Below are 25,666 nucleotides of genomic sequence, written 5' to 3'. Positions count from 1 at the left end.
CCCTCTCTGTGAGACCCCAAGGCCCTTTTAACATCTCTAAAAACATACTGAATTCTAAATTTTATACTTCATGACATGATGATTTGAAATTTGTTTCATTGTATTTTTCGAATTGAGACAAAGTCAGCAAAGCGCACTAGGAGTGAGTAAGTGAGAGACTACACCTCCTTAAAGCAAGCGGGCATGCCATAACCTCACCATTTCCAAAAAAGCCCTCTCTTTTCCACTGAAGTGCATTTGCTTTAACAACCAAATAAGTTCACATGCCAAATAAAACATGATCAAACAATTTTTCGGGAATAACTCTTTGTGCAGTTCCATGTAATTCAATAGAAAAGGATTTGCTGTTTAGTTGCGTAGAAGGGCAAACCCTCAGACACGTTTTGGTTCAGACATTTATGACCAACTTTTAATAAGCACATGCTAAGGTGTGAGTTCAGGTGTGATTTCTAATGAAGAACAGCTCAAAGAATACAGCTTCTGATCTTTAATGAAGTTAATTCCTGGCTTTTCATAAGAACCTCATCCTTATGCGAAATTATCGGTTATTTGTGATTTAAAAATGAGTGATCTCAGAATTATTTTAAGATGTATTATTTCAATTAAACAGCATAAAACTGCTGATGTCAAAACATCCACGTGAGATAACATACGTAACACGTGAGATACAACATAATCTTTAAAATTGCTGTTAATGAGTATGGTGGGTCATTTGCAAAAGCATTTTGCGTCATGAACATGTATGCGCCAACTTTAATATGAAGTATGTGTATTTATAAAGGCATATTAGCACATATGTTTTTACATTGCTTTAAATCATCAAAATAAGTTGAGCAATTTTCATAGATTATACAAGATTAAGCTTATTTTTAAGTCAGTTTAGTGTAAATTAAGTTGAAATGACTTAAACATCCAAGTTGATTGACTTGCAACTTTTTTTACATTGTTAATATATATATATATATATATATATATATATGAAGAGTTCAGATGCAAAAGCCTCTAAGTGCCATCTGAAATTTTCTTCTAGAATGATCATTTTTATAAAGCTTGTATATTTAAGTTAAGTAATTTCACTTAAATGATAATTAATAGGTAATTTGCATTGCCATTTAAGTGAAATTATTGAACTTAAATATACGAGCTTGATAAAAATGATCATTCTAGAAGAAAATGGCACTTAGAGGCTTTTGCATCTGAACTCTTCATATATATATGTATATAAATAAATATATATAAATATATATAAATAATATATATAATATATATAAATATATATAAATAAATAAATAATATATATATATATATATATATATATATATATATATATATATATATATATATATAAACTATTATTAATCTGTACATAAATTGAATAAATAAATACAAATTTTCAGTCATTTTCTAAAAAACTATTTGGATGTTTAAGTTTTGAGGAGTTTTGAACTCCTCAAAACAAGTACATTTCTACTATTTTGCTATTTTATTACTTTATTTTATATTTTGTTTGTTTATGTTTGGCAGTAGTTACGTGAAATAGTCAACCCTGACTGTAAACAACTAATTACTGAAAACTAACTGGATTTTTTTTTTTTTTTTTTTTTTTTAATGTATAACCATTGGATTCACTTTTCATCATGAACACTGTCAACCTCCTTTTTAAGGCCTATAGCTATTATGTTAAAATGCATTAATTTAGCTCAAGATTCACAATTCAGATAGCTATTTAATTGAAGACATTCTTTGTCAGATTATTATTATTTTTTTATTCATTTATTTTGTATTTGGTTTTGCTACACAGACCATAATTTAACCATGGTATTTGTAGTAAAACTGTGTTTATTCAAATCGTAATCAATCTGCCAAAAACAATAGTTACTAAACATTTATTATAATAAAACCATGGTTAATTTTCCATGTGATGTTACTCATAGGACACTGCATGAAGAGTTAAGGATGGGTCTTGTGGATATATGTTTTAATACTTAACTAAAATACTACACCCATGCCACCCTTTATGATCAATATAAAGTAATTGTGAAAATTATATATTCCCACCCATCTCTCTCGCTCTCTCTCTCTCTCTCTCTCTCTCTCTCTCTCTCATATTCACAAACACACCCATCTTTGTGACGTTAGGTCCTCCTTTTAACCCGCAAGGTGAGGGTGTGGGAGAAAGTTTTAATAAGGATTTTTATCTAAAGCGCCTCGGATCGACCTCATTCGCATTCTCGTTCATCAAACAGCATCGGGACGCACATCTGCCTCAGCGGGATATTAAAACGTTCCCATAAGCAGCAGCTGAAAGCAGTGGATCTCAGGTGATCAGGAAATACCGTGTGTTCCTCCTGCCATGGCCCGGCGTATATCGCCTGCTGTCGCTTTTCTCTTTTGTTTTGGATTATCGGTAAGTTTGTCGTGTTTTTAAATATCTATCAACAGATAAGCACGTTAACAGAGGCTACTCAACTATATTCTTTCTCCATTTTGGAAAGTGTCGTTTTATAAACCGAAATAAATCGTAGACTGTGCGTCTCTCATAAAACTGAAACTTTTGTTTATTATATTTGTTTGGTAGCCTGTTAGTTTATATTATACCTTCGATATGTAAAGCAACCACATAAAGTTAATGTGAAAAAGTCACTTATTGAGCGCGTCTCTCTTTTAACTCTTAAAATGCCGGAGGGGAATCGACTCCCCTTACAGAAATTTACCATGGCAACTAAATATTGTCATAACAACTAGTTTCATCTATAAGTGGTATTATTCAAAGCAGTCAATAAAATAAAGTGAACTTTGATTTTACTAAGGCCAACAATTTAAGTTTATTAAATTAAACTTTATTATTATTATTATTATAATTAAACGTAAGTTTATTTAGTGTCTTGAATTTTTGTGTGATATGACATTAGGCACAATTGTAAGTGTCAATCAGTAAATAGCCTACATTTTTTTTATAAAATAAGAGAGATTTCGATTTTTCTACACTGTTGTGGAGATCCCCAACTTAGGCTACTTATTATGGTTTACATTAGTCACCATAATGGCAACTGTAGTAGTGTTTTGCTGGAAACTTAAATGACGGAAACCTCCACTATTTACCATTGTGTATTTTTGTAAAGGGAATTTCAGAACAGGCTCTGTCTGGTATAGAGACAGACAGACTACAGCAGTCAAACTGGATCTGCAATGAATATGTATAGTTTGCCCTTTCAATTTCAGGAGTGTTAAAATTCCCTCCCTCTGGCACCTTAATGTTTTGTAAATTCTTAATAAGATTTACTGAAATTCTTATGAATATGAGTTCATTTCACTGAACTTATGAATATAAGTTCATTTCACTGAACTTATGAATATGAGTTCATTTCACTGAGTAAAATTGAGTTGAGTAAAATGATGACTAAATGAGTGCATTCTAAAAAAATATTTTTTTTTTATCTAGAATGTGTTACACTTGATCTCAGTGAAGGAATATTTTACGGCTTTTATCAATATGTGGGTATATAGGCTTTTGTGTAAGAGAGAAAGTGCTTCTAAAGTGGTGTAAAACATCTCTCTCTTGGGTTAAAATCACAAAACTCAAAAGCATATAGTTAATTGTAGTGTTTTGCACCTTGAATTTATGTATCAAATGTAAAGGTTCTACTCATTCATATGATTATGAATGCCTTGGCTCTATGTTTAACAACTTAGCCTAATCCTTATAGCATTATTACACAAAATGTGGTGTCTCCATGTATCACAATAAACACTTGTAGGGAACACTTGTTGTAGTAACTATTGAATCTTTGTACAGTACAATGCAGAAATGCACAGTGAAATGAAAGAAAAACCTTTAGTAAGACATTACATCTTATATTTGTGAGTAATATGGATAGGATTGTGGGTTTTGGTCACAATAATAATTGTATTTGGTCTCATAATACAAGTACAATCTAAAAACATGTATGTATACAATAAGTGCATTGTATCAAAATATTAATTTAAATGTGTGTGCACATGCTTTATCTTAGTTGTGTGTGGTCTGATTAAGGGGATCTTGAATTAAATGGAATGCATTTAGCTTTTGCCAAGTTTTTCTTCATCTTATCTTTCTTAATTAGAAGTCTACTGAGGTGGGTTGAAGTAATGACTTCTGTGCAATGCTTTTTCTGCAGTTGCAAATTTTTTGAGGTTTATATTACTGTCAAACCACTTCGTACGAATTTCATATTAATTATATTGTGGTTAAGTTTTCCTGTAAACAGACAGGATAGTGTCAAAATATGCATGCATGCAAGTTGCAACAACAGAGTTTCGATCATTTATAACGACTTATTTGTAATGAATCATTTACAAATCCTTTGAATGAGATCATTCTTACCAGGAAGGGTAACAAATATAAAAAACAACTCCCTGTCTCCTTTCCAGAAAAAAAAGAAAAGAAAAAGTTGGCAAAAGAAAACCAGTTTTCACAAATAGTTATTGTGCATTTCTGTTTTCCCGCAGTATGTGTTTGAGGCTGAAGCCAGATTCCAACACTCTGGAGCCCTCCACAGGCAGAAGAGAGAATGGATCGTCCCTCCCCAAATCCTAGAAGAGAATATTGATCACACCAAGAAAGAATTCATTGCAAAAGTGAGTGAGCCTTTGTCATATATGCTTGCATAAACATTACTGTATCAACGTACAAGCAAATAAACTTTACAATAATGTTCAATTTGTTAACATTATGTGCTAACAATTAAAAATACTTATAAATAATTTATGAATCTTAGTTAACGTTAATATCAGCAATTACTAAAACATGAAATTCGAAAGTTATGTTAATATTATTGAATGGCCCTGAGCTAGCATGAACAAATAATGGACAGTTGTATTTTTATGAACTAACGTTAACAAATATGAATAAAAACTGTAACAAATGAAAGCTCATTGTAATTTAATGTTTGTAAATGCATTAACTAATGTTAACTAATGGAACCTTATTGTATTATTTAATGTGCCTGAGCTAACCAACAATGAACAATTGCTTTTTCTTTTTCTTTGTCTTTTTTCTTTTCTTTTTTTTACTAACGTCAAATGTTTTGCTCATTGTCAGTTAATTGCATTTCATTGTAAAGTATCACCAATAAATAAATCACAAGGCACCAGCTTTTTCACCAAGAATTGAAAAGTGAAAAAGATATTTTCTTATCTCATCTATTTGCAATTCAAATCATGTTATGCATAAAAATTACACAGAGAATTACAATTTTAGCAGCTAATAAAATGGATGTCTGCAGTATCATTATTTGTGAGATGCAATGTCCAAATGATAATAAATTACATCACAAATATAAGAAATGACTATTATGTGAGAAATAAAGTCAAGATTACAACAATAAAGTTGTCTAATTTATCACCACATCACATGTGTGATATACATTGCAACAATATCTTAGGCATTTGATATTTGCAATGCTTCATTTCAATGTGTCAGTACACTGTGGGCTTGGTTGTTTTTTGTTTTAAAATATACATTTCTAATTTATCTAGATTCGCTCAGACAAGGAAGACCCCCAAATGAAAAATTTGAAGTACGAACTAAGGGGCGTCGGTGCAGACGAGCCTCCGTACAATTTATTTGTGGTGAATCCTGAAACAGGATTTGTAAGAGTGACGGGAATCCTTGACAGAGAGTTAATTCCACAATACAATGTAAGTGACATGACCATGATGACAATGGTGATGGATGATGATAAAGTTGGCTTTAATTCCTATTCTTATTGATAAGAGTTAGTGATCTTGAAATGCATGTCTTCACCTCCATAGCTTAGAGGGGTTGCTAAATTCACAAATGGCGAAATTGCAGAGAGTGACATTGGACTACGAATAAAAGTGAAGGATCAGAATGATAATCCCCCTGTTTTTGATCGGATGAATCCAGGGGCTGTAGACGAACTCAGTGCAGTAGGTATGTGGCCTGCAGTTGTTCCAGCTGAAAAGAAATGTGACTTTATTTATACAATATACATAACAGTGATTATGATCAGGGTCTGAAATTAAAATCCACGTGGTGGGTAATACATATCAACACACTAGCCAATTGGATGGGTTATGGTTAATAAATTATGTTCTATCACTTTGCATGGCATCGCTATCCGAGCCCTTCCCTTCTAAGGATCCTCAAAAATTAGCAAAACAACGTGTAAAGAGGGAAACGCCGCACAGTGTCACGTCTTTAAAAGTTGAACACATTGTTTTCTTTGGCCATATGCATGTCCATGGCATGGTGTTTCCCATCTGGTTTGCTCCACTGGAGCCCTAGGAGACGATCAAGAGGACACTTTTTCTAACCCGTTCTCATTATTGCCGCATGTTCAAGACTTTTAGGCAAATAGCGCCCTAGCGTCTTTATAGCTACGTGCAGGTAAACTCAAGGCTATAATAAAAGAAGTCACAGAGAGTTATGTCTTTATTTCTATTTTTATTTTTTTATTTGAATGATATCTGCGAACAGTGATTGACTGTCATAAAGCTGAAAGCAATACAATGATTCAGAATCAGATTTAATAATAAATAGGGTATATTTAAATCTAAGCTGTGACATTGATAATCTGGTTTATCTCTGATCATTTTGTTTTGACTAATAGAAGTTCTGAATTAATTTCTTACCCTGATTATGATAATTATCAAACTCTGCAAGGGGGTCAATAACTCTATTAATTTAAAATGCAATTTATTCATAAAGGGATTTCCGTTTATTTATTGTAATTCATTTTAAGTCCATAGAAAAACAAAAAGGCTTCACTGCTTGTTAATATTAGGTGTGTTCAGGTTGTAAAATGTCATGTGGTGCAACTCCCCAAAGAAGTAATGATATTTATGAAATAATATTTTAAGATATTTGTTAAACCAAGAAAAAAAAAGAAAAAAACTTTTATATGATATATTTCCCTTTTTAAAATATATTTTGTTCTTTTTTTACTTTATATTTTGACTACATGATGTTTATACAGTATTAAAACAGTAAAAAAATAAAAAAAATAAAAATGAAACCAAAATGAATACAAAGAGCACATTTCTAAGACCTTGCCACATGCTTTAAACTAAAAGATATTTCCTTTTTATTTATCTTGGACACAGGTACAGCAGTGATGAAGATCAATTGCTCTGATGCTGATGAGCAAGGAAACCCAAACTCTCAAATCAAGTATGAAATTGTTGAGCAGCAACCAGGTGGGCAGATGATGTTCAGAGTTGACAATGATGGGACAGTCCGTGTTAACAATGCTAACCTGGATAGAGAGGTGAGTGGTTACGATCACTGTATCGAATGTGTATGATATCCAACATGTCACATGATGTAACACACAGACTCCATGTGTTTGCACTGGCACTTCTTCATTGACAGCAGTTATGAGCTTCTTTGTATCAGTCCCAAATGTTCTACCCCAGGTGGCCTGTTATTGTTTCCATTTTTAAATGATGAATGCAGGAACAAAGACACTATGACTGGTTTTGTTGATCACTATTGTAAATGATTCCATCTGTTTATTTACACACTGTCTCTCTCTTCAGGATATTGATCAGTATGTCCTGCTTGTCAGAGCATCTGATCTGAATGGTGCCGCAGGCGGCAATGCCGCCACAGGGACAGTCACCGTCAAGATCAATGATGTCAATGATAATGTGCCTATATTGGATGGCCCAGTAAGAAAATGTCTACACGTTCTTAACATCCACAAGGTTTTAATATGTTGTTGTAGTGCTTGCAACTTACGTTTTTTTCACTCTACATAGTCTGAGGCCAGTATCGAGGAAAATACAGAGAACGTGGAGGTGATGAGATTCAAAGCAAGTGACCTGGATCTCAAGGACACAGACAACTGGGCGTCCGATTGCTATATTGCATCAGGCAATGAGGCTGGATACTTCAGCATTAAAATGGACCCAAAGACCAATGAGGCAGTCCTGATGCTTGACAAGGTGTGCAATGTTTTTTTTTGTTTGTTTGTTTTTTTGTAGGTTTGTCATGATACCAAAATGTCAGTATTCATAGCAATGTTGGTCAAATTCTCAATGCCAATTTCAATACCACATGAAAAACTCATGAAAACATTTGCTATTCACAAATTGAATATTAACAAATTGAAACAACAATTTGTAACTTTCAGGTATTTTTCAATTAAGTAAAAAAGTAACTATTTTAAGTCATTATTCAAGTAAACAGTAAAAAATTAAGTGAGGCAAGTTGCTCTATTTCATTTCACTATTGTTGTTTAATGAATAGTCTTGACATAATAGACATCAGGCTGCATTTACACTGCGAGACCCAATACACAGATCCAAAATTTTGACATACACTACGATTAACCTTTTGGGTCAGTAAGACTTTTTAATGTTTTTTTTGAAGTCTCATCAGGGCTGCTTTTAAAAGTACATAAAAAACTGTAATATTGTGAAATATTATTACAATTTAAAATAATTGTTTTGCAATGTAATTTATTCCTGTGATGCAAAGCTGCATTTTCAGCATCGTTACTCCATTCTTCAGTACCACATGGCTCTTCAGAAATCATCCTAATATGCTGATTTACTGCTCAAGAAACATTTCTTATTATTAGAAACAGTTGTGCTGATTAATATTTTTGTGGAATCTTTTTTTTATTTTATTTTTTTATTATTTAATGAAAGGAAGTTCAAAAGAGCAGCATTTATTTAAAATATTCATATTTTGTAACATTTATAAATGTTACCTTTGATCAATTATACGTCCTTGCTGAATAAAATCATAAACTTCTTTCAAAAATATATTACTGATCCCAGACTTTTGAATAGTAGTGTACTCTGGGTTTTTTTTTTCCAAAAAGGATTCTATAACCATTCACATGAAACATAATCTACTGTTTACATTAATACATTGCAAAGATGAACATTTTGCAACAGATTCGGAAATAGTCAGACATTGAGTCAGTAATTGGTATTATCAATACAGAAGAAAGACTAGTATTGTTACCTTTTTTTAGTATCAACTTTCTTTATAAGTACTGGTACTTTTAACATTGCTAGTTATTTAGCACTTGTTAGTTAATTGCATGCTAACTCGTACACGCTAGCATTGAAAAGTTCTAAAGCAGATTATACTCTCAGCCCTTTGCCTGAAGAAAGAATTGTATGTCCATTTTCCCTGCAGGCTGTTGATTATGAGGATGTCAAAGACCTGAACCTTGGCATCGGTGTAGTCAACAAAGCTCCGTTCCACCCCTCTGTATCTGGAGCACAATCAGGAATGAATGTCAACTTTGGGGGCAGTGGTGCAGGTGCAGGAGGAGGAGGAGGAGGAGGAGGAGGAGGAGGAGGAGGAGGTGGAGGTGGAGGTGGTGGCAGCGGCAGCAGTGGTGGTGGCAGTGGAAGTGGAGGTAGCAGTTCATGGTCATCGTCATCGTCAGGCGGTAACCTCCGCAACGTGAAGATAAATGTGAAAAACCAGCCGGAAGGACCCAAGTTTCTGCCCCGAACAAAAGCCATCCCCATCTCAGAAGGCAAGACTTTTGACAGCAAAGAGATCATCGCACGTTACCCGGCTATTGATACAGACACAGGAAAGGAAGCTACCAACGTAAAGTACGTTTACATCAAAACAGTTTTATCAAAAAATGAAGAGAAATCAGCATTTAAATCAATGATAAATGAGCCTGAACTATGTTCGCTTTTCCAATAGGTATATTAAAGCATCTGACCCAGATAACTGGCTGAGCATTGATGAGACTACAGGGGCCATTCGAATGAACAAGGCTCCTGACCGCGAGTCCAAGTATCTAGTAAACGGCACCTACTACGGCACCATTTACAGCGTAACTCAAGGCAAGTTCCAGGGAAAAGTGACAACTTTTTAATCTTTGTTGTTTTATAAGGATGTGGATTTGGATTTTAGTATTTAGCCTATTAAATAAAAAGTATTTTTGAACTGTTGCCAGATGTTGCAAAAATATATGATAGTATACTTCAATAACTTATTGACAAATCACACTTCCAGTGTGGCATATTCTTGTTTAATATGACCACATGATATTGCAGATACATAACATGTCCTGAAGATGGCGGCATCTTCACATTTATCAGCAATAGTTACTGAGTCAGTGATGTTTGGAAGTACTGTAACCAACTGCAAGTTATATTGTAAAATACCAATTAACATTACTTTATATTTCATTTAATATAGAAATTTATATTCTCAAAATTTTTTGCTATATTTCTTTTTCTTTTTAAATGTTTTGTCCTTTTTTTAAAACAGACAACAGTTGTTCTTTCTCAACAACAGTTATTTATATTTGTTTATTATTATTTATCTTATTTTTATAATGTCTATATAAAATATGAATATAAAATATAATTGTTTAAAAAAAATTTTTTTTTTTTTTTTTTTGTCTCTCATAGACTTGCCTTCTAAGACGGCAACGGGTACCATTGCCATCCAGGTAGAGGATTTTAATGACCACTGCCCCACTTTGACAAGCAAAGTCCAGACACTTTGTACTGAAAAGGATGCGGTCTTAGTCACTGCAGAGGATCAGGATGCACCACCCAATGGAGCTCCATTCACCTTCAATGTTGTCCCAGAAGGAACTAAGGGGAAATGGTCAATCGAGCATTTAAATGGTACACACCATCTATCTATCTATCTATCTATCTATCTATCTATCTATCTATCTATCTATCTATCTATCTATCTATCTAGTGTCACTGTGGGGTCTTTGTCTAAATGTTTTTTAGGTATTTAACTATTTCTAACAAATAGTCTAAACTGTTTTAGGTAGTTTGTGTTGTAAGAAGTCAAACATATTAAGTACTTGTCAGAGGTCTATTAATTGGGATGTTATTACTGACTCTGTGTTTGAGATCTGCTGTTCTTCTCCTCATCAGATACCACTTCCATCTTCAGGACCCATGAAAAGCTGTGGCCGGGACAACATGAGCTGATGGTGGATGTTAAGGACCAGCAGGGGTTGGGATGTCCAGAACCTCAGAAAATAGTGGTGGAAGTGTGTACCTGTACAACCCAGGGGGGTTGTGACCGAACTGGAACGGGAACGCTTAAGAAGGGGTCAAAGTTTGGAGCTGCTGGAATTGGCCTGCTCTTCCTTGGTTTGCTTTCATTATTGCGTAAGTAACCAAGTTCACAGAGAGATTATGATTTATAGTTATTATGGTGCTGAAATAAATGCTGTATTTCTCCTCTGTTACAGTCATCCCACTCCTGATGCTGCTCTGTAAGTGTGGAGCTGCTGGGATGGCAGGAGGTTTTACAGACATGCCCTATGACACTAAAGAGCATCTCATCTCTTACCATACTGAGGGCCAGGGAGAGGACAGGGTAAGAAATTTGAACATCTTATTGAATTACATAACAGGTGTGATATGTTATCAGGATTGAGATGTTATTTTTATCATAAAGCTAAATAAATCAAACCATTTTGTCTCTGACAGGATGTTCCGGTACCTGACAATATTGATGGTCCGATGATTGGATTTGAATCCAAAGGTGTGGGTGGTATGCAGATTTCAGGTGGTCGAGGAACAGCAGTAGGCTACCTGGATTCCAATTCTATATCTGGTGGTCGTGGCTACAGTGGCTACAATGGTATGGGTATGGGTATGGGTATGGGCTACATGGACTCGATTAGGAGAAATGAGACCCTTGAAATGAGTAGAGAAGTGGCTGGAGATTTTGACGATATGGCCGTGTCAGAAAGGTTCCTGAATGAATACTATTCACAGGTAATATATACCTACTGGATAATGTGTATATAAACAATTAATCTACCTGTTTTTCTATCTATCTATCTATCTATCTATCTATCTATCTATCTATCTGTCTCTCTGTCTGTCTGTCTAATCTATCTATGTGGATCACATATATGTATTGCTCTATGTGTGTTATAGAAAAGCCGAGGATTGGAGGATGGATTTGCTAAGAATGAACCCATGGTGTATGGTTATGAGGGGAACGGCTCCCCTGTTGGCTCTGTCGGCTGCTGCAGCATACTCGAAGATAACAATGACCTAGAGTTTCTGAATGACCTAGGGCCAAAGTTCACCACACTCGCTGAAATATGCGGAGGTAGAAAGACTGAGGTCCCCACTCCTCTTCCTCCCGCTCCAAAACCCGTCGTGGACCGTACCGAGGTGGCATCTACAACAACCAATGTTATAAATACAGGGAATATAGCCACTAACAGAGATCTATCTACAAATTCAATGAGTATAACTTCCAACATGGCTGCGACACCATCTCGTCTTGTGGAGAACGTGCTTGTTACAGACAACCGGCCCACAGTGATTACGAGTGTCCAGCCGGCTCCAACTTACGTGGTGCAACCGCAGCAAATGTACTACATGGTCGAGCCACAGCCCAGCACTGTACTGCTCACTGAAAGGCCCACCATGGGAGTCGGACAGAACATGTACGTGCTGAACAGCGGACCAGTAGCCGAGGGGGTTGTAGTCCAGGGCACCAACATGGCGGCAAATACCCTGAATCGTGGTGAGAGAATGGTGCTTTTGGACAGGGGTGGTTCTGCTCAGGCTCTCAACACCGGAATGCTGCACACAAGTAATATGTCTGGATCACAATTGTTTTTGGTGGATGGGGGAGCCTCAAGCGGTCAAGTCCTTCAGGGGACACTTGCTGGATCTCAGGGCCTGATGGTCGTGGAAGGACAAGGGGGCCAGGTGATTCAGGGGTCCCTCAAAAAAGGTGTTTCCACTCATGGTGGATCTCAAAATGTCTATTATATGGAGAATAAAGGGGGATCAGGTATGGTCCAGGGGGGTCTTCAAAGGGGCATGGTGTCCACCACAGAGTCCATTATTGGTAACGCTGGAATCGGTGGGTCATCTGTCCAGATTAACCAAAATCCATCGTCGCATAAAGTTGTTGTCCAGGAGAGAAAGGTTATGACAACACAAAGTATCAAGTAACAATGCAACACTCATACAGTACGTGTACAGTTGTGAAAGTGTTAGAGGGTTTAGAAAGCCGTAAAAAGTCTTGAAAAGCAATTTTTTGCTTTTATGCATGCAAATCATTAGAGTATCATGTTGTCAACATGTTTGGTCATGGAGAATAGGCAAAATAATGCTTGAAAAACTGGTTTTAATGCCCTTGAGTTTACTTCTTTGTATGTGTTGTGCATTATACATGAATTTTTCCCCCCTTCTTTTGTTGCATATTTGTGACATGTTACTGCATGTGTGCATTCAGGGTGTGTGTTCTGTAAAGACTATTATTTGCCAATACTATGCAGTTCTGGTTACCCTGAGGCCATTCCAGTGCAGTTTATGCAAATCAACTCAAAGCTATTTTAGTAATGAGCAGATGTACTGGAACCACCTATTAAATGCAGATATCAGCCAAGCCAGAAGGGCAGATTTTTTTTTTAGTATCCTGAAATGTACAGAGCTGTAAAAAATTAATAAATCACTTTTGGCATCAGGTGAACTACATTGTATGTTTTGGGAAGGTGTTTATAGGATAGATCAGAGTATGTTTGCATTTTTACAATATTGTTCATTCCTCTTTTAGTCACTTGTAAACAGAAGCTTGTGGTTTTCATTTGCAGTGCATTTAAATACAAAGACCAAACACACATTCCAAGCAATAATGCATATGTGTATGAAATGAATGTTATGTAAAAGAGTCATATATTTGTAAAAAACAAAACAAACAAAAAAATTTTTTTCAAAACATTTGTATCTAGCTATACAATAACTGAAGCACATTTCCTTTGAGCAATAGTAGGAATTTAATGCTAAAAAAAATAAAATAATATATATATATATATATATATATATATATATATATATATATATATATATATATATATATATATATACTACAGTTGCGGTGCTGGGCTTTTTCTATGACAGCTCTGGTTTGGTACCCAAAAATGGGAAGTGGGTTACAACTTTCCCAGAAATGGACTCATAGCTACATAGTGGGAAAATATGGAAGTGGTTTCGACAGTGAAACATTTTTCAGGGGTCAATAAAATATATTGTAAAGCAGCATAAGGCTGTTTAGAACTTTTTTTTGAAATGGTCATTTTTATAAATGTTTGATATGTTTGACTGTAAAAGACTACCAAAATACAATAAACCGTCATTTTTATGTCATCCAGTGTAATGTTGTATCTGTCCGTGGGCAAATGTCAAACAAAACATTCCTGTAGCAAAACTGAACTGTACAAGTTTGGTCTCAGAGAATTCAATTGGCCAGTTTTGTTTCAATTGGCGAGAACAACATATGGACACAGAGACAACTTGAAATATCCACCTTTTTCCGAACAATCGTTTTAAAATGTGGGTGCTGGTTTTGGAAACTGCCACTCAAAAGAACTGAGACAAATCATATCAAATAATAAGGCTATGCTACAAATATTCCTTTTTTGTCAAGTTTGACTGAATGAGAAAAAAAAAAAGAAAAAAAAGTCATCCATCAGAAAAATAATGAATCACATTGTATTTTAATGTGACGTTGATATCAAAGAATATCTGAGGCAAGTCCACTGCGCTCTGTTCAGATTCAGAATATTTTCTTTTTTCTTTGTATTCCACTGTAACAATATTAAAAACATAACAGATACTACTTTCTTGTGGTCATATTTTCCAAGCCATTGGACGACTTTCTTATACCATTAATATGTTTTTAAGCAACTGAAAAAAGCACAAATGTCAGGGCATGTCAAAACTTCTTCAGGGCCCTAAAATACCTTTAGGGCCCAGAGGGTTAATGAACCAAATCTGGATTCGTTTTTTACACAGGCACTTTAACGTAATTCTATCCTCTTTTTTCACAGCCCAATATTTTTTTAAATGACAGAAAGCCCTTTGAAATATCTATCAACATGACAGTTACATTTTCAACAGAACATTTATGGTCAACACAACTAGTATAGGCACACTTGTAGTACTGGTGGACATTTTAAAAGGTCACTCTAGTGGTCCTCATTTGGGAGTCACTTCGACCTGACCTGACCGGACACCTGAAAATGAAACTTTTCCCTAGTGAATTCCCTAGTAGTTTTAAGACAAAATGACTTAGGCTACTTTTAAATTGTGGATTTGAATGTATATTTTAGAAATTCTCAAATACTACTTTTTGTCAAGGCTTACATATATTTTTTGACATTTTGATTTGAAGTGCACACGTTTTTGCATTACTACAGTCAAACCTGAATACAGAGAAAGCATTTTGTTACACGTAACATTAAAATTCAATAAACATGTAACAAAAAATGAATGCTTTATAACACCTTAATCCATCTGGAACTGATCTAATCTGAACCTCTCATTTCAGTCTTCTGACTCATTTTTGCTGTATGGTAGTAGCCCTACCAGTTCTTTTGTGTGTGTGTGTGTGTGTGTGTGTGTGTTGGTGGGTGTGTCTGTTTTGCACTCTTGATGTTTTAGAATGTAAAGCCCTTCCTTGCTGTCCACTCTTTTACTGCATTGTGGTTGAATTTTTGCCAACTAATGACGGGAACTATAACAACTAATAGGACAACAAGAAGAGATATAAAGCAAACAGGAAGAGAACACTGAAACAATGAGAACAGAGAATACACATCAACATAAAAGTCCATTCAAAACAAAAGACACAGCACCGAGATCATGACACGTACCATTCCAATGAAGCTACGATTTTAAAAATGTCAAAATGTTACATTTATCGGCCGAATACCGCAAGAGGGCTAGGGGTGGCCTTCATGATTTTAGCAAGTTGGGTAAATTGGTTGAAAAACAACTGACTTTGACGAGTAAATAAATGTTTAACTAAAAATTCAATAAATTATCAGTGGCTGGTAACGTCATAAGGAACTGCTACTTAAAGCAAACAGGTTTGAACTGATGTGAGCGATTCAAATCAAAGACTGACGACATTTTTAATGGCTTTCTCCTTGGTAAAAAATAATGATCTAAGGTGTGTTTCTTCAGAAGTCAATGCCATACATGGTTCAATGTTCTTTATGTAATGCATGAACTGACATTACTCATGTTAGGCCACAAACAAAAAATAATAAAAAAATAACCTGTAGCTATTCTGAAGTACAGAAACATGTTATGTGGTTCCATTTTAACCCCTCCTGCTAATTCCTTAGAACTGGACTGATGCCATAACAACAAACATTTTACTTTCAGTTTCATTTATTTCATTCATTATTTAATACAAACTTTCAAAACAACCAAACTTTTAAAGAACAATTCCACACGTTTCTTGTGATGTAACCGTAAAAATAGAAAAATAATTAATGTTTTTAAAGGGCTTTATGGTGTTCTTTCTTTCCCTTTAGGCAGGAACAGAGTTTCCTTCCATCATAATGACCATATCATTCCTCAACCTACACAGGGCGAAAGAGACACGTGATGAGGCTTTCATTTTGGGGCGTACCAAAATATGGTTTGAGCCATATATATTACAAAAGAACACTGCACATACAGTTTGAAAAACCACTGATGACACTCTTGACATTGACAGATTTCTTCCAGTTCTCCTAGAAGATGCTACCTCACTCTTTGTTGGCTCAGACATTGCTGCTGCTTCTCACAGCGCAGGTATGTAAAAAGAGATGGATGCAACCATTAAATGCAGGTTTTTTTTCTTATTTATTTATTTATTTAAAAAAAATGGACCAATTGAGTATATTGTGAAAGGTTGTCAAATGCGATGTGTGTGAATATGCTGCAGTGAAAAGCATTGTCTTAAATCAGTATTTTTGGTAACACTTTATTTGTTACACGTTACATGTACTAATTATAGTAATAAAAAATAAATTAAGCATACATACAACTAACCCTAAACCAAACCTTAACCCTGACCCTATAGTAAGTGCATGTTGTTCATTTATATTATTCAGTAGGCCTACTTAAATGTATAATTACATTGTAACTTATATATAATTAACACCTTAAAATAAAGCGCAACAGTATTTCTGTCTTGTTTTCCAATAAAAATATCTAAATAGTACCAAAACCAGATCAATTTACCTGAGAAGAAAAACTGCACTGTTAATATTTAACAGAAAAGGCATAAATGCTGCTGTTATATGGCAAGCCGTTTTAACATTTAATCATTTAAACCGACTAGTCTCTATTTTCATGCTACTAGTACTTATTTTTTAGATACTAGTATCTATTCCATTAAGTACTAGTACTTATTCATTAGCTACTAGTGCTTATTCTTTAGGTACTAGTGCCTATTCTTTAGATACTAGTGCTTATTCTTTAGGTACTAGTACTTATTCAATAGATACTAGTACTTATTCATTAGATACTAGTACTTATTCATTAGATACTAGTACCTATTAAATAGATACTAGTACTTATTCATTAGTTACTAGTACTTATTATTAGATACTAGTACTTATTCATTAGATACTAGTACCTATTAAATAGATACTAGTACTTATTCATTAGATACTAGTACTTATTCCAATAGTGACTAGTAACTATTCTTTTGTTACTAGTAACAAATAAAAAAATTTGCCATTGACTTCTATGTGTCATGAAGGTAAGAGGATCACACAGCAAATGCGGAGAAACAGTAATTTTAATGAAGAAATCTTGCCAGAGAGTTCAAAATAAGATAAAGTTCTCAAAGGGAAACACAAAACTACAGCAGTAGTAAAAAGTTCAAATAAGGTCTCGGCTAGTTGCAAAATTAAACTGAAGTCAGCCCGGGTGTAGAGAGATAATCAGATGATGGCTCCGTAACGGGTAAAGGAGCAGGCTGAGGTTTCCCGAGGGAGAGTAGAGGCAAGCAGCGAATCTCCGACTCAGATGAACTTTCATGTAGACATTCGGCTCCACAAACAGCTCCCGACTTGACAGGACTATGACATGACAGGACACGACACGACAGAGACAGAGATTAAATCGACGTTCTGCAGTAGAATGATAATTCAATACTCAGGCAAAGACAGGTAGAGAGAAGGGAAGAGAAATAGGAACGCTAATCAGAGGAAAAGGGGATTCAGGTGAAGGGAGTGAGCAATGACGAACAGAAAAGGATAGACAGCTGAGAAAAATAATGATTAAATGAGGAGGTGTGTGCATGAAAGAGGTGTGTGCGTAAATGAGGAAATAGCGCTCAACGAGTGAATGTGTGTGTGAAAGAAACAGGATCATGACACTATGGGGATCTGTCATTCAGATATCAACTATTCAGTTCTGACTAGTATGTATTCCAATTGTGACTAGTACATATATATTAGATACTAGTAGTTATTTATTAGGTACTAGTACTTATTTTGTAGATACTAGTACCTATTACTAGATACTAGTATGTATTCAATAAATACTAGTACTAAGTCATTAGATACTAGTACCTCTTAAATAGATACTAGTACCTATTAAATAGATACTAGTACTTATTCATTAGATACTAGTACTTATTCTTTAGGTACTAGTACTTATTCAATAGATACTAGTACTTATTCATTAGATACTAGTACTTATTCATTAGATACTAGTACCTATTAAATAGATACTAGTACTTATTCATTAGTTACTAGTACTTATTATTAGATACTAGTACTTATTCATTAGATACTAGTACCTATTAAATAGATACTAGTACTTATTCATTAGATACTAGTACTTATTCCAATAGTGACTAGTAACTATTCTTTTGTTACTAGTAACAAATAAAAAATTTTGCCATTGACTTCTATGGGGATCTGTCATTCAGATATCAACTATTCAGTTCTGACTAGTATGTATTCCAATTGTGACTAGTACATATATATTAGATACTAGTAGTTATTTATTAGGTACTAGTACTTATTTTGTAGATACTAGTACCTATTACTAGATACTAGTATGTATTCAATAAATACTAGTACTAAGTCATTAGATACTTGTACCTCTTAAATAGATACTAGTACCTATTAAATAGATACTAGTACTTATTCATTAGTAGGGTTGGGTACCGAAACCCGGTTCCAATAGAGAACCGGTTCCGACGTAAACGGTAGTATCGAGACCGAATAAGAACGCAACTTTCGGTGCCTGATTTCGGTGCCTGACTTTTTTCACCGCCCCCTATAAAACATCTCGCGGCATGAATGATCCAATAACAAAACATCTCCAGTTAACCAGCAGAGCATTCATTTAGTTCGTTTGTTAAATAAGAGACGATCTAGCGCTCTGATCTAGCGATCTGCGATCAGTGGCGCGGATTATTGTGGCTCGCGCACACCGCACTTTCTTCACGCGCGCTTCAATACGTTGGACGCGGACGCGCTTCAATACGTTGCAGAGATCGATCTATTTATGAGGCGTCGTCTAGTATGTGCGCGGAGAGTTTGTGTGTGCGTGCTCGCGTCTCAGATGAGTATGTGCGCGAGTGTGTGTGTGTGTGTGTGTGTGTGCTCGCGTCTCAGATGTATGTGCGTGAGTTTGTGTGTGTGTGAGCTCGCGTCTCGGATGAGTATGTGCGCGAGTTTGTGTGTGTGTGTGTGTGTGTGTGTGTGTGTGTGTGTGCTCGCGTCTCAGATGAGTATGTGCGCGGAGAGTTCTGGTGAAATCAAAAAATATAGCCTAATGCACACAAAGTGTCCCTGCTTGATTTACAACCACTGATGAGCATAATCGGTTTAAAAAAACAACAACAACAAACAAAAAACTACGAATGCGGATTAGAACCCAAAACCTCTGACATTCTTGACTAAAGTTCAAGTTCAGCTGCAGTGTTCCTCTTCGGGTAAGTCTAGTATTTTAATGCCAACTGCAAATCTTGCATATCATCAAGTATGAAGTATATCAAGTATATTTATATGAGGCTATACTATGTGTGTTAAATATTTCTGCTCAGTGTCAGATATTTCTCTGTTTTGTAAAAGTCTATAATATATAATACGTAATATAATATATAATATATATAAATAATATGAGAAGAACATTTTTTGATCTTAACTTAAGTGTTTTCGGCTACATCAGTAGCCTTTTAAACGGCACAATTTTTTATTTAATCAGAAATCAGAAAATCTTTTTCAGAAAACACACACAGGTATTATTTTTTTGATAAAGTGTGTGCGGTTTCGTTTTCTTAAGTACCGGTTTAAGAACCGTTTAAGCACCGGAACCGTTTGAAAAATACCGAGTAAGTACTGGTATCGGATAAAACCCAACCGATACCCAACCCTATTCATTAGATACTAGTACTTATTCAATAGATACTAGTACTTTTTCATTAGATACTAGTACTTATTCATTAGATACTAGTACCTATTAATTAGATACTAGTACTTATAAATGAGCTACTAGTACTTATTCAATAGATACTAGTAACTATTTATTAGATACTAGTATTTATTCCAAATGTTACTAGTAAGATTTTTTATTTTACTAGTAAGATTTTTAATTGAACTATCCAGTGGCATTTCTGACTAGTCATAACATAAGACGAGTAAAAAAGCAGTTGTGACTAGTAAAATAAAAAATCTTACTAGTAACATTCGGAATAAATACTAGTATCTAATAAATAGTTACTAGTATCTATTGAATAAGTACTAGTAGCTAATTTATAAGTACTAGTATCTAATTAATAGGTACTAGTATCTAATGAATAAGTACTAGTATCTAATGAATAAGTACTAGTATCTATTGAATAAGTACTAGTATCTAATGAATAAGTACTAGTATCTATTTAATAGGTACTAGTATCTATTTAATAGGTACTAGTATCTATTTAATAGGTACTAGTATCTAATGACTTAGTACTAGTGTTTATTGAATACATACTAGTATCTAGTAATAGTTACTAGTATCTAAAAAATAAGTACTAGTACCTAATAAATAACTACTAGTATCTAATATATATATGTACTAGTCACAATTGGAATACATACTAGTCAGAACTGAATAGTTGATATCTGAATGACAGATCCCCATAGAAGTCAATGGCAAAAAAAAATTGTTTGTTACTAGTAACAAAAGAATAGTTACTAGTCACTATTGGAATAAGTACTAGTATCTAATGAATAAGTACTAGTATCTATTTAATAGGTACTAGTATCTAATGAATAAGTACTAGTATCTATTTAATAGGTACTAGTATCTAATGAATAAGTACTAGTATCTAATAATAAGTACTAGTAACTAATGAATAAGTACTAGTATCTAATAAATAAGAACTAGTATCTAATGAATAAGTACTAGTATCTAATGAATAAGTACTAGTATCTATTTAATAGGTACTAGTATCTAATGAATAAGTGTCACGAACCGCACAAGGATGAAAGCAGACGGGATCCAAAATGCAGCAAGATGAGTTTTAATTGGGTAATCCAAAAACGAAGTCAAGACAGGCAGGGTTCAATATCCAGGAAATCAATACAAAACAATAAACAGGCAAGGCAGGAAAACACGAGAACAGAAGCGGCGTGACATACAACATTGATCCACAAAGAACACAAGACAAACAGGGCATTAAATACATGCATGACGAGGGGAAAACGAGAGACAGCTGGTGATTACAATTACTAACACCTGAGTGTAATACACAGACAGGAATTGTGGGAATTGAAGTTCATGTGCATGACACCGTGGGGAAAAGGAGGACATCTAGTGGATACACAACCAGACACTGTGACATTACCCCCCTTCAACGGAGTGGCTCCCAGACACTACAAGACAGGACAAGGAACAAAACAAAAGCTCAGGAGGAAGTTGGCCCGGTGGAGGACCAGGGGGAGGGATGGGGGGCCAGGTCCGTGCGGGGAAACAGAAACAGGAGGTAACAGACTCAAAGGGGGCCAGGGTGACACAGACAGTACATCGGGGGAACAGGGCGGAGCAAACAGTCCATCCGGTGGCCGGGGTGAAACAAACAGTACATCGGGCGGCCGGGGCGAAGCGAACAGTCCATCCGGCGACCAGGGGGAAGCACCCAGTCCATCCGGCGGCCGGGGTGAAGCCAACAGACCATCGGGCGGCCGGGGCGAATCCAACAGTTCATCCGGCGGCCGGGGCGGAGACCTTCCCTCGGGCGGCCAGGGCGGAGACCTTCCCTCGGGCGGCCAGGGCGGAGACCTTCCCTCGGGCGGCCAGGGCGGAGACCTTCCCTCGGGCGGCCAGGGCGGAGACCTTGCCTCGGGCGGCCAGGGCGGAGACCTTGCCTCGGGCGGCCAGGGCGGAGACCTTGCCTCGGGCGGCCAGGGCGGAGACCTTGCCTCGGGCGGCCAGGGCGGAGACCTTCCCTCGGGCGGCCAGGGCGGAGACCTTCCCTCGGGCGGCCAGGGCGGAGACCTTCCCTCGGGCGGCCAGGGCGGAGACCTTGCCTCGGGCGGCCACGGCGGTGAAGACCCCTCGGGCGGCCACGGCGGTGAAGACCCCTCGGGCGGCCACGGCGGTGAAGACCCCTCGGGCGGCCACGGCTCAGGCACTGGAACTGGCACCAACGGCTCAGGCACTGGAACTGGCACCACCGGCTCAGGCACTGGAACTGGCACCACCGGCTCAGGCACTGGAACTGGCACCACCGGCTCAGGCACTGGAACTGGCACCACCGGCTCAGGCACTGGAACTGGCACCACCGGCTCAGGCACTGGAACTGGCACCACCGGCTCAGGCACTGGAACTGGCACCACCGGCTCAGGCACTGGAACTGGCACCACCGGCTCAGGCACTGGAACTGGCACCACCGGCTCAGGCACTGGAACTGGCACCACCGGCTCAGGAACAGATACCACCGGTTCAGGAACAGATACCACCGGCTGAGGCACTGGAACTGGCACCACCGGCTCAGGCACTGGAACTGGAACTGGCACCACCGGCTCAGGAACAGACACCACCGGCTCAGGAAGAGACACCACCGGCTCAGACACCACTGGTTCAGGAACAGATATCAGCGGACCAGGAACAGACACCACTGGCTCAGGGACTGGAACTGGCACCACCGGCTCGGGCACTGGAACTGGCACCACCGGCTCAGGAACAGACACCACCGGCCCAGGAACAGACACCACCGGCCCAGGAACAGACACCACCGGTTCAGACACCACTGCTTCAGGAACAGATATCAGCGGACCAGGAACAGACACCACTGGCTCAGGCACTGGAACTGGAACTGGCACCACCGGCTCAGGAACAGACACCACCGGCTCAGGAAGAGACACCACCGGCTCAGACACCACTGGTTCAGGAACAGATATCAGCGGACCAGGAACAGACACCACTGGCTCAGGCACTGGAACTGGCACCACCGGCTCGGGCACTGGAACTGGCACCACCGGCTCAGGAACAGACACCACCGGCCCAGGAACAGACACCACCGGTTCAGACACCACTGGTTCAGGAACAGATATCAGCGGACCAGGAACAGACACCACTGGCTCAGGCACTGGAACTGGCACCACCGGCTCGGGCACTGGAACTGGCACCACCGGCTCAGGAACAGACACCACCGGCCCAGGAACAGACACCACCGGCCCAGGAACAGACACCACCGGTTCAAGTGTGTGCGTAGCCCACACACACCACATGGCTGTGGCCATAATGGCCAGTGTCGCGGTCACTGAGGGCTCAGGAACAGACGCCTCCGGCTCCGGCTCAGGAACAGACACTGGCTCCGGCTCCGGCTCAGGAACAGACACTGGCTCCGGCTCAGGAACAGACACCGGCTCCGGCTCAGGAACAGACACTGGCTCCGGACTGACAGCTGGCTGCACGTGCACGGGCTTCGGAATGACAGCTGGCTGCACGGGCTTCGGAATGACAGCTGGCTGTACAGGCACAGTCTCCGGAATGACAGCGGGCTGTACGGGCACAATCTCGGACCCGTGGTCGAGGCCGAGAGGTTTCCTCCTCCTCCGCCGTCTCTGATGGCGAGTGGACGGCTCTGGACTGGGTGGAGCCCGCGGCGGGGGAACCTCTGGATCGACGTGCGGCCAGAACGGGTAATGGGACGGGATCTCCTCCCGCCCACCTCCACCTCCTCTGCGACCTCCACGGGTACCGCGAAATTTTACCTGGCGGGTCCCCACGAAGGAATGTTCACGGAGGGGAACGTTAACCGACCTGGTTTGCCCGGTGTTCTTGCGCTGTGGCTCAGGGGAGTTGACCACCATTCTCTCCTCCGTAATCTGAGCCCACAGTGCAAAGCATTCGAAAATGTTCATTCTGGGTTCTGGTGCTGATGGTCCTCCTTGTTCCCCTCTGGCAGCGGGGAAATTGCGGCGGGCGCTCATACTGCTTGGATCCTAGGTGGGTGGATCAATCTGTCACGAACCGCACAAGGATGAAAGCAGACGGGATCCAAAATGCAGCAAGATGAGTTTTAATTGGGTAATCCAAAAACGAAGTCAAGACAGGCAGGGTTCAATATCCAGGAAATCAATACAAAACAATAAACAGGCAAGGCAGGAAAACACGAGAACAGAAGCGGCGTGACATACAACATTGATCCACAAAGAACACAAGACAAACAGGGCATTAAATACATGCATGACGAGGGGAAAACGAGAGACAGCTGGTGATTACAATTACTAACACCTGAGTGTAATACACAGACAGGAATTGTGGGAATTGAAGTTCATGTGCATGACACCGTGGGGAAAAGGAGGACATCTAGTGGATACACGGGGAAACACAACCAGACACTGTGACAATAAGTACTAGTATCTAATGAATAAGTACTAGTATCTAAAGAATAGGCACTAGTACCTAAAGAATAGACACTAGTAGCTAATGAATAAGTACTAGTACTTAATGGAATAGATACTAGTATCTAAAAAATAAGTACTAGTAGCATGAAAATAGAGACTAGTCGGTTTAAATGATTAAATGTTAAAACGGCTTGCCATAGCTGTTAAAACCTAAAAATTGTGCTAACATGCACTAGCATGAACCGTGCGCTAACTACTGTAACAAATGTATTGAGCATTGTTAATTAAACCAATGAACTAACCTAAACTAATGGGACCATGTTTTTGTAAAATGTTACCAATAATATTATGTTTTAAAAGACACACAATACATGTACATAATACTGAAAATGTGTATTATATTTAACAAAGCAATTGTAAGTAAAAGGTATGAATCCCTGTATACTTTATAAGGGAAAGAAGCACTATTCTGGGCTGCGTTTCGCGAAACCTTCTTAACGCTACGTCGTTCCTAAGTTACACCTTAAGCTGTAGGCTACAAACCTTGGCTGGGTTTCCCGAAACCTTCTTAACACTACGTCGTTCTTAAAGGGTCATGAAACCCTAAACCAAATTTTCTGAGATTGTAACAGAGTTATGTATGTTGAACACCATTGAAGACAATGTTAGCATCTGTTAGATTTAATAGAAGGGGGGAAATGGTTACATTTTAGGTTTTTTTTTCGCTTTTTTCATCTTCCGGGTTTAAAATCTTCATCGTGTCCACGTCACAGTACTATAGTACTTTGATGACTCATCGGTGTCTCATAATTATTCATGCACTGAGTTTTCTTATCCAATGAGAAGACACTTGCTCTTAATTATTCATGACACCACGTGGAACTTTCCAATGACAGACATGTCAAACTGTGATATCGCGAAGTAGATGAGAGAGGCAATAGGCTTGTTTGAGATGCGCCTTGCCTTGCCTGAAATTTATGCGAGAGTAGGCGGCTGCAGTGAGGGGAGGAGTGAAAAAAGCGCAGGCAAGACGGACA

General features: G+C 37.9%; 2 protein-coding genes across 4 annotated transcripts in view; one reads left to right on the top strand and one right to left on the bottom strand.

Annotated features, from left to right (window-relative positions):
• Positions 1-2,162: 2,162 nt before the first annotated feature.
• dsg2.1 (desmoglein 2, tandem duplicate 1) overlaps positions 2,163-25,666 on the top strand; it is a 37,402-nt gene continuing 13,898 nt past the window's right edge. Inside the window, exons 1-15 of the mRNA XM_082147770.1 lie at positions 2,163-2,407; positions 4,489-4,617; positions 5,518-5,679; positions 5,794-5,935; positions 7,108-7,271; positions 7,543-7,674; positions 7,765-7,950; positions 9,158-9,588; positions 9,686-9,828; positions 10,402-10,623; positions 10,888-11,127; positions 11,211-11,338; positions 11,452-11,742; positions 11,908-12,942; positions 16,552-16,578. Coding sequence (XP_082003896.1) covers positions 2,354-2,407; positions 4,489-4,617; positions 5,518-5,679; positions 5,794-5,935; positions 7,108-7,271; positions 7,543-7,674; positions 7,765-7,950; positions 9,158-9,588; positions 9,686-9,828; positions 10,402-10,623; positions 10,888-11,127; positions 11,211-11,338; positions 11,452-11,742; positions 11,908-12,942; positions 16,552-16,578 — 3,486 coding nt within the window. The 5' untranslated portion in view covers positions 2,163-2,353. The remainder of the gene's footprint in view (positions 2,408-4,488; positions 4,618-5,517; positions 5,680-5,793; positions 5,936-7,107; positions 7,272-7,542; positions 7,675-7,764; positions 7,951-9,157; positions 9,589-9,685; positions 9,829-10,401; positions 10,624-10,887; positions 11,128-11,210; positions 11,339-11,451; positions 11,743-11,907; positions 12,943-16,551; positions 16,579-25,666) is intronic.
• LOC309481747 (uncharacterized protein) lies at positions 21,646-24,629 on the bottom strand. Of its 3 annotated transcripts, none has more exons than XM_082146796.1 (3): positions 23,054-24,629; positions 22,384-22,933; positions 21,646-22,218 (listed from the first exon to the last, which is right to left on the bottom strand). In XM_082146796.1, exons 1-3 carry the CDS (start codon positions 24,210-24,212, stop codon positions 21,651-21,653), a joined length of 2,277 nt encoding a protein of 758 aa, XP_082002922.1. In that variant the 5' UTR covers positions 24,213-24,629; the 3' UTR covers positions 21,646-21,650. The 3 variants fall into 3 exon arrangements, with proteins under 3 accessions (XP_082002922.1, XP_082002923.1, XP_082002921.1); XM_082146797.1 differs by having other exon boundaries at positions 21,646-22,223; positions 22,416-22,933; XM_082146795.1 differs by having other exon boundaries at positions 21,646-22,933.

This window comes from Leuciscus leuciscus (genome assembly GCF_965113295.1).
Source record: "Leuciscus leuciscus genome assembly, chromosome: 19".
NCBI classification, from domain to species: domain Eukaryota; kingdom Metazoa; phylum Chordata; class Actinopteri; order Cypriniformes; family Leuciscidae; genus Leuciscus; species Leuciscus leuciscus.
This window is presented reverse-complemented; position numbering and strand designations above follow the sequence as displayed.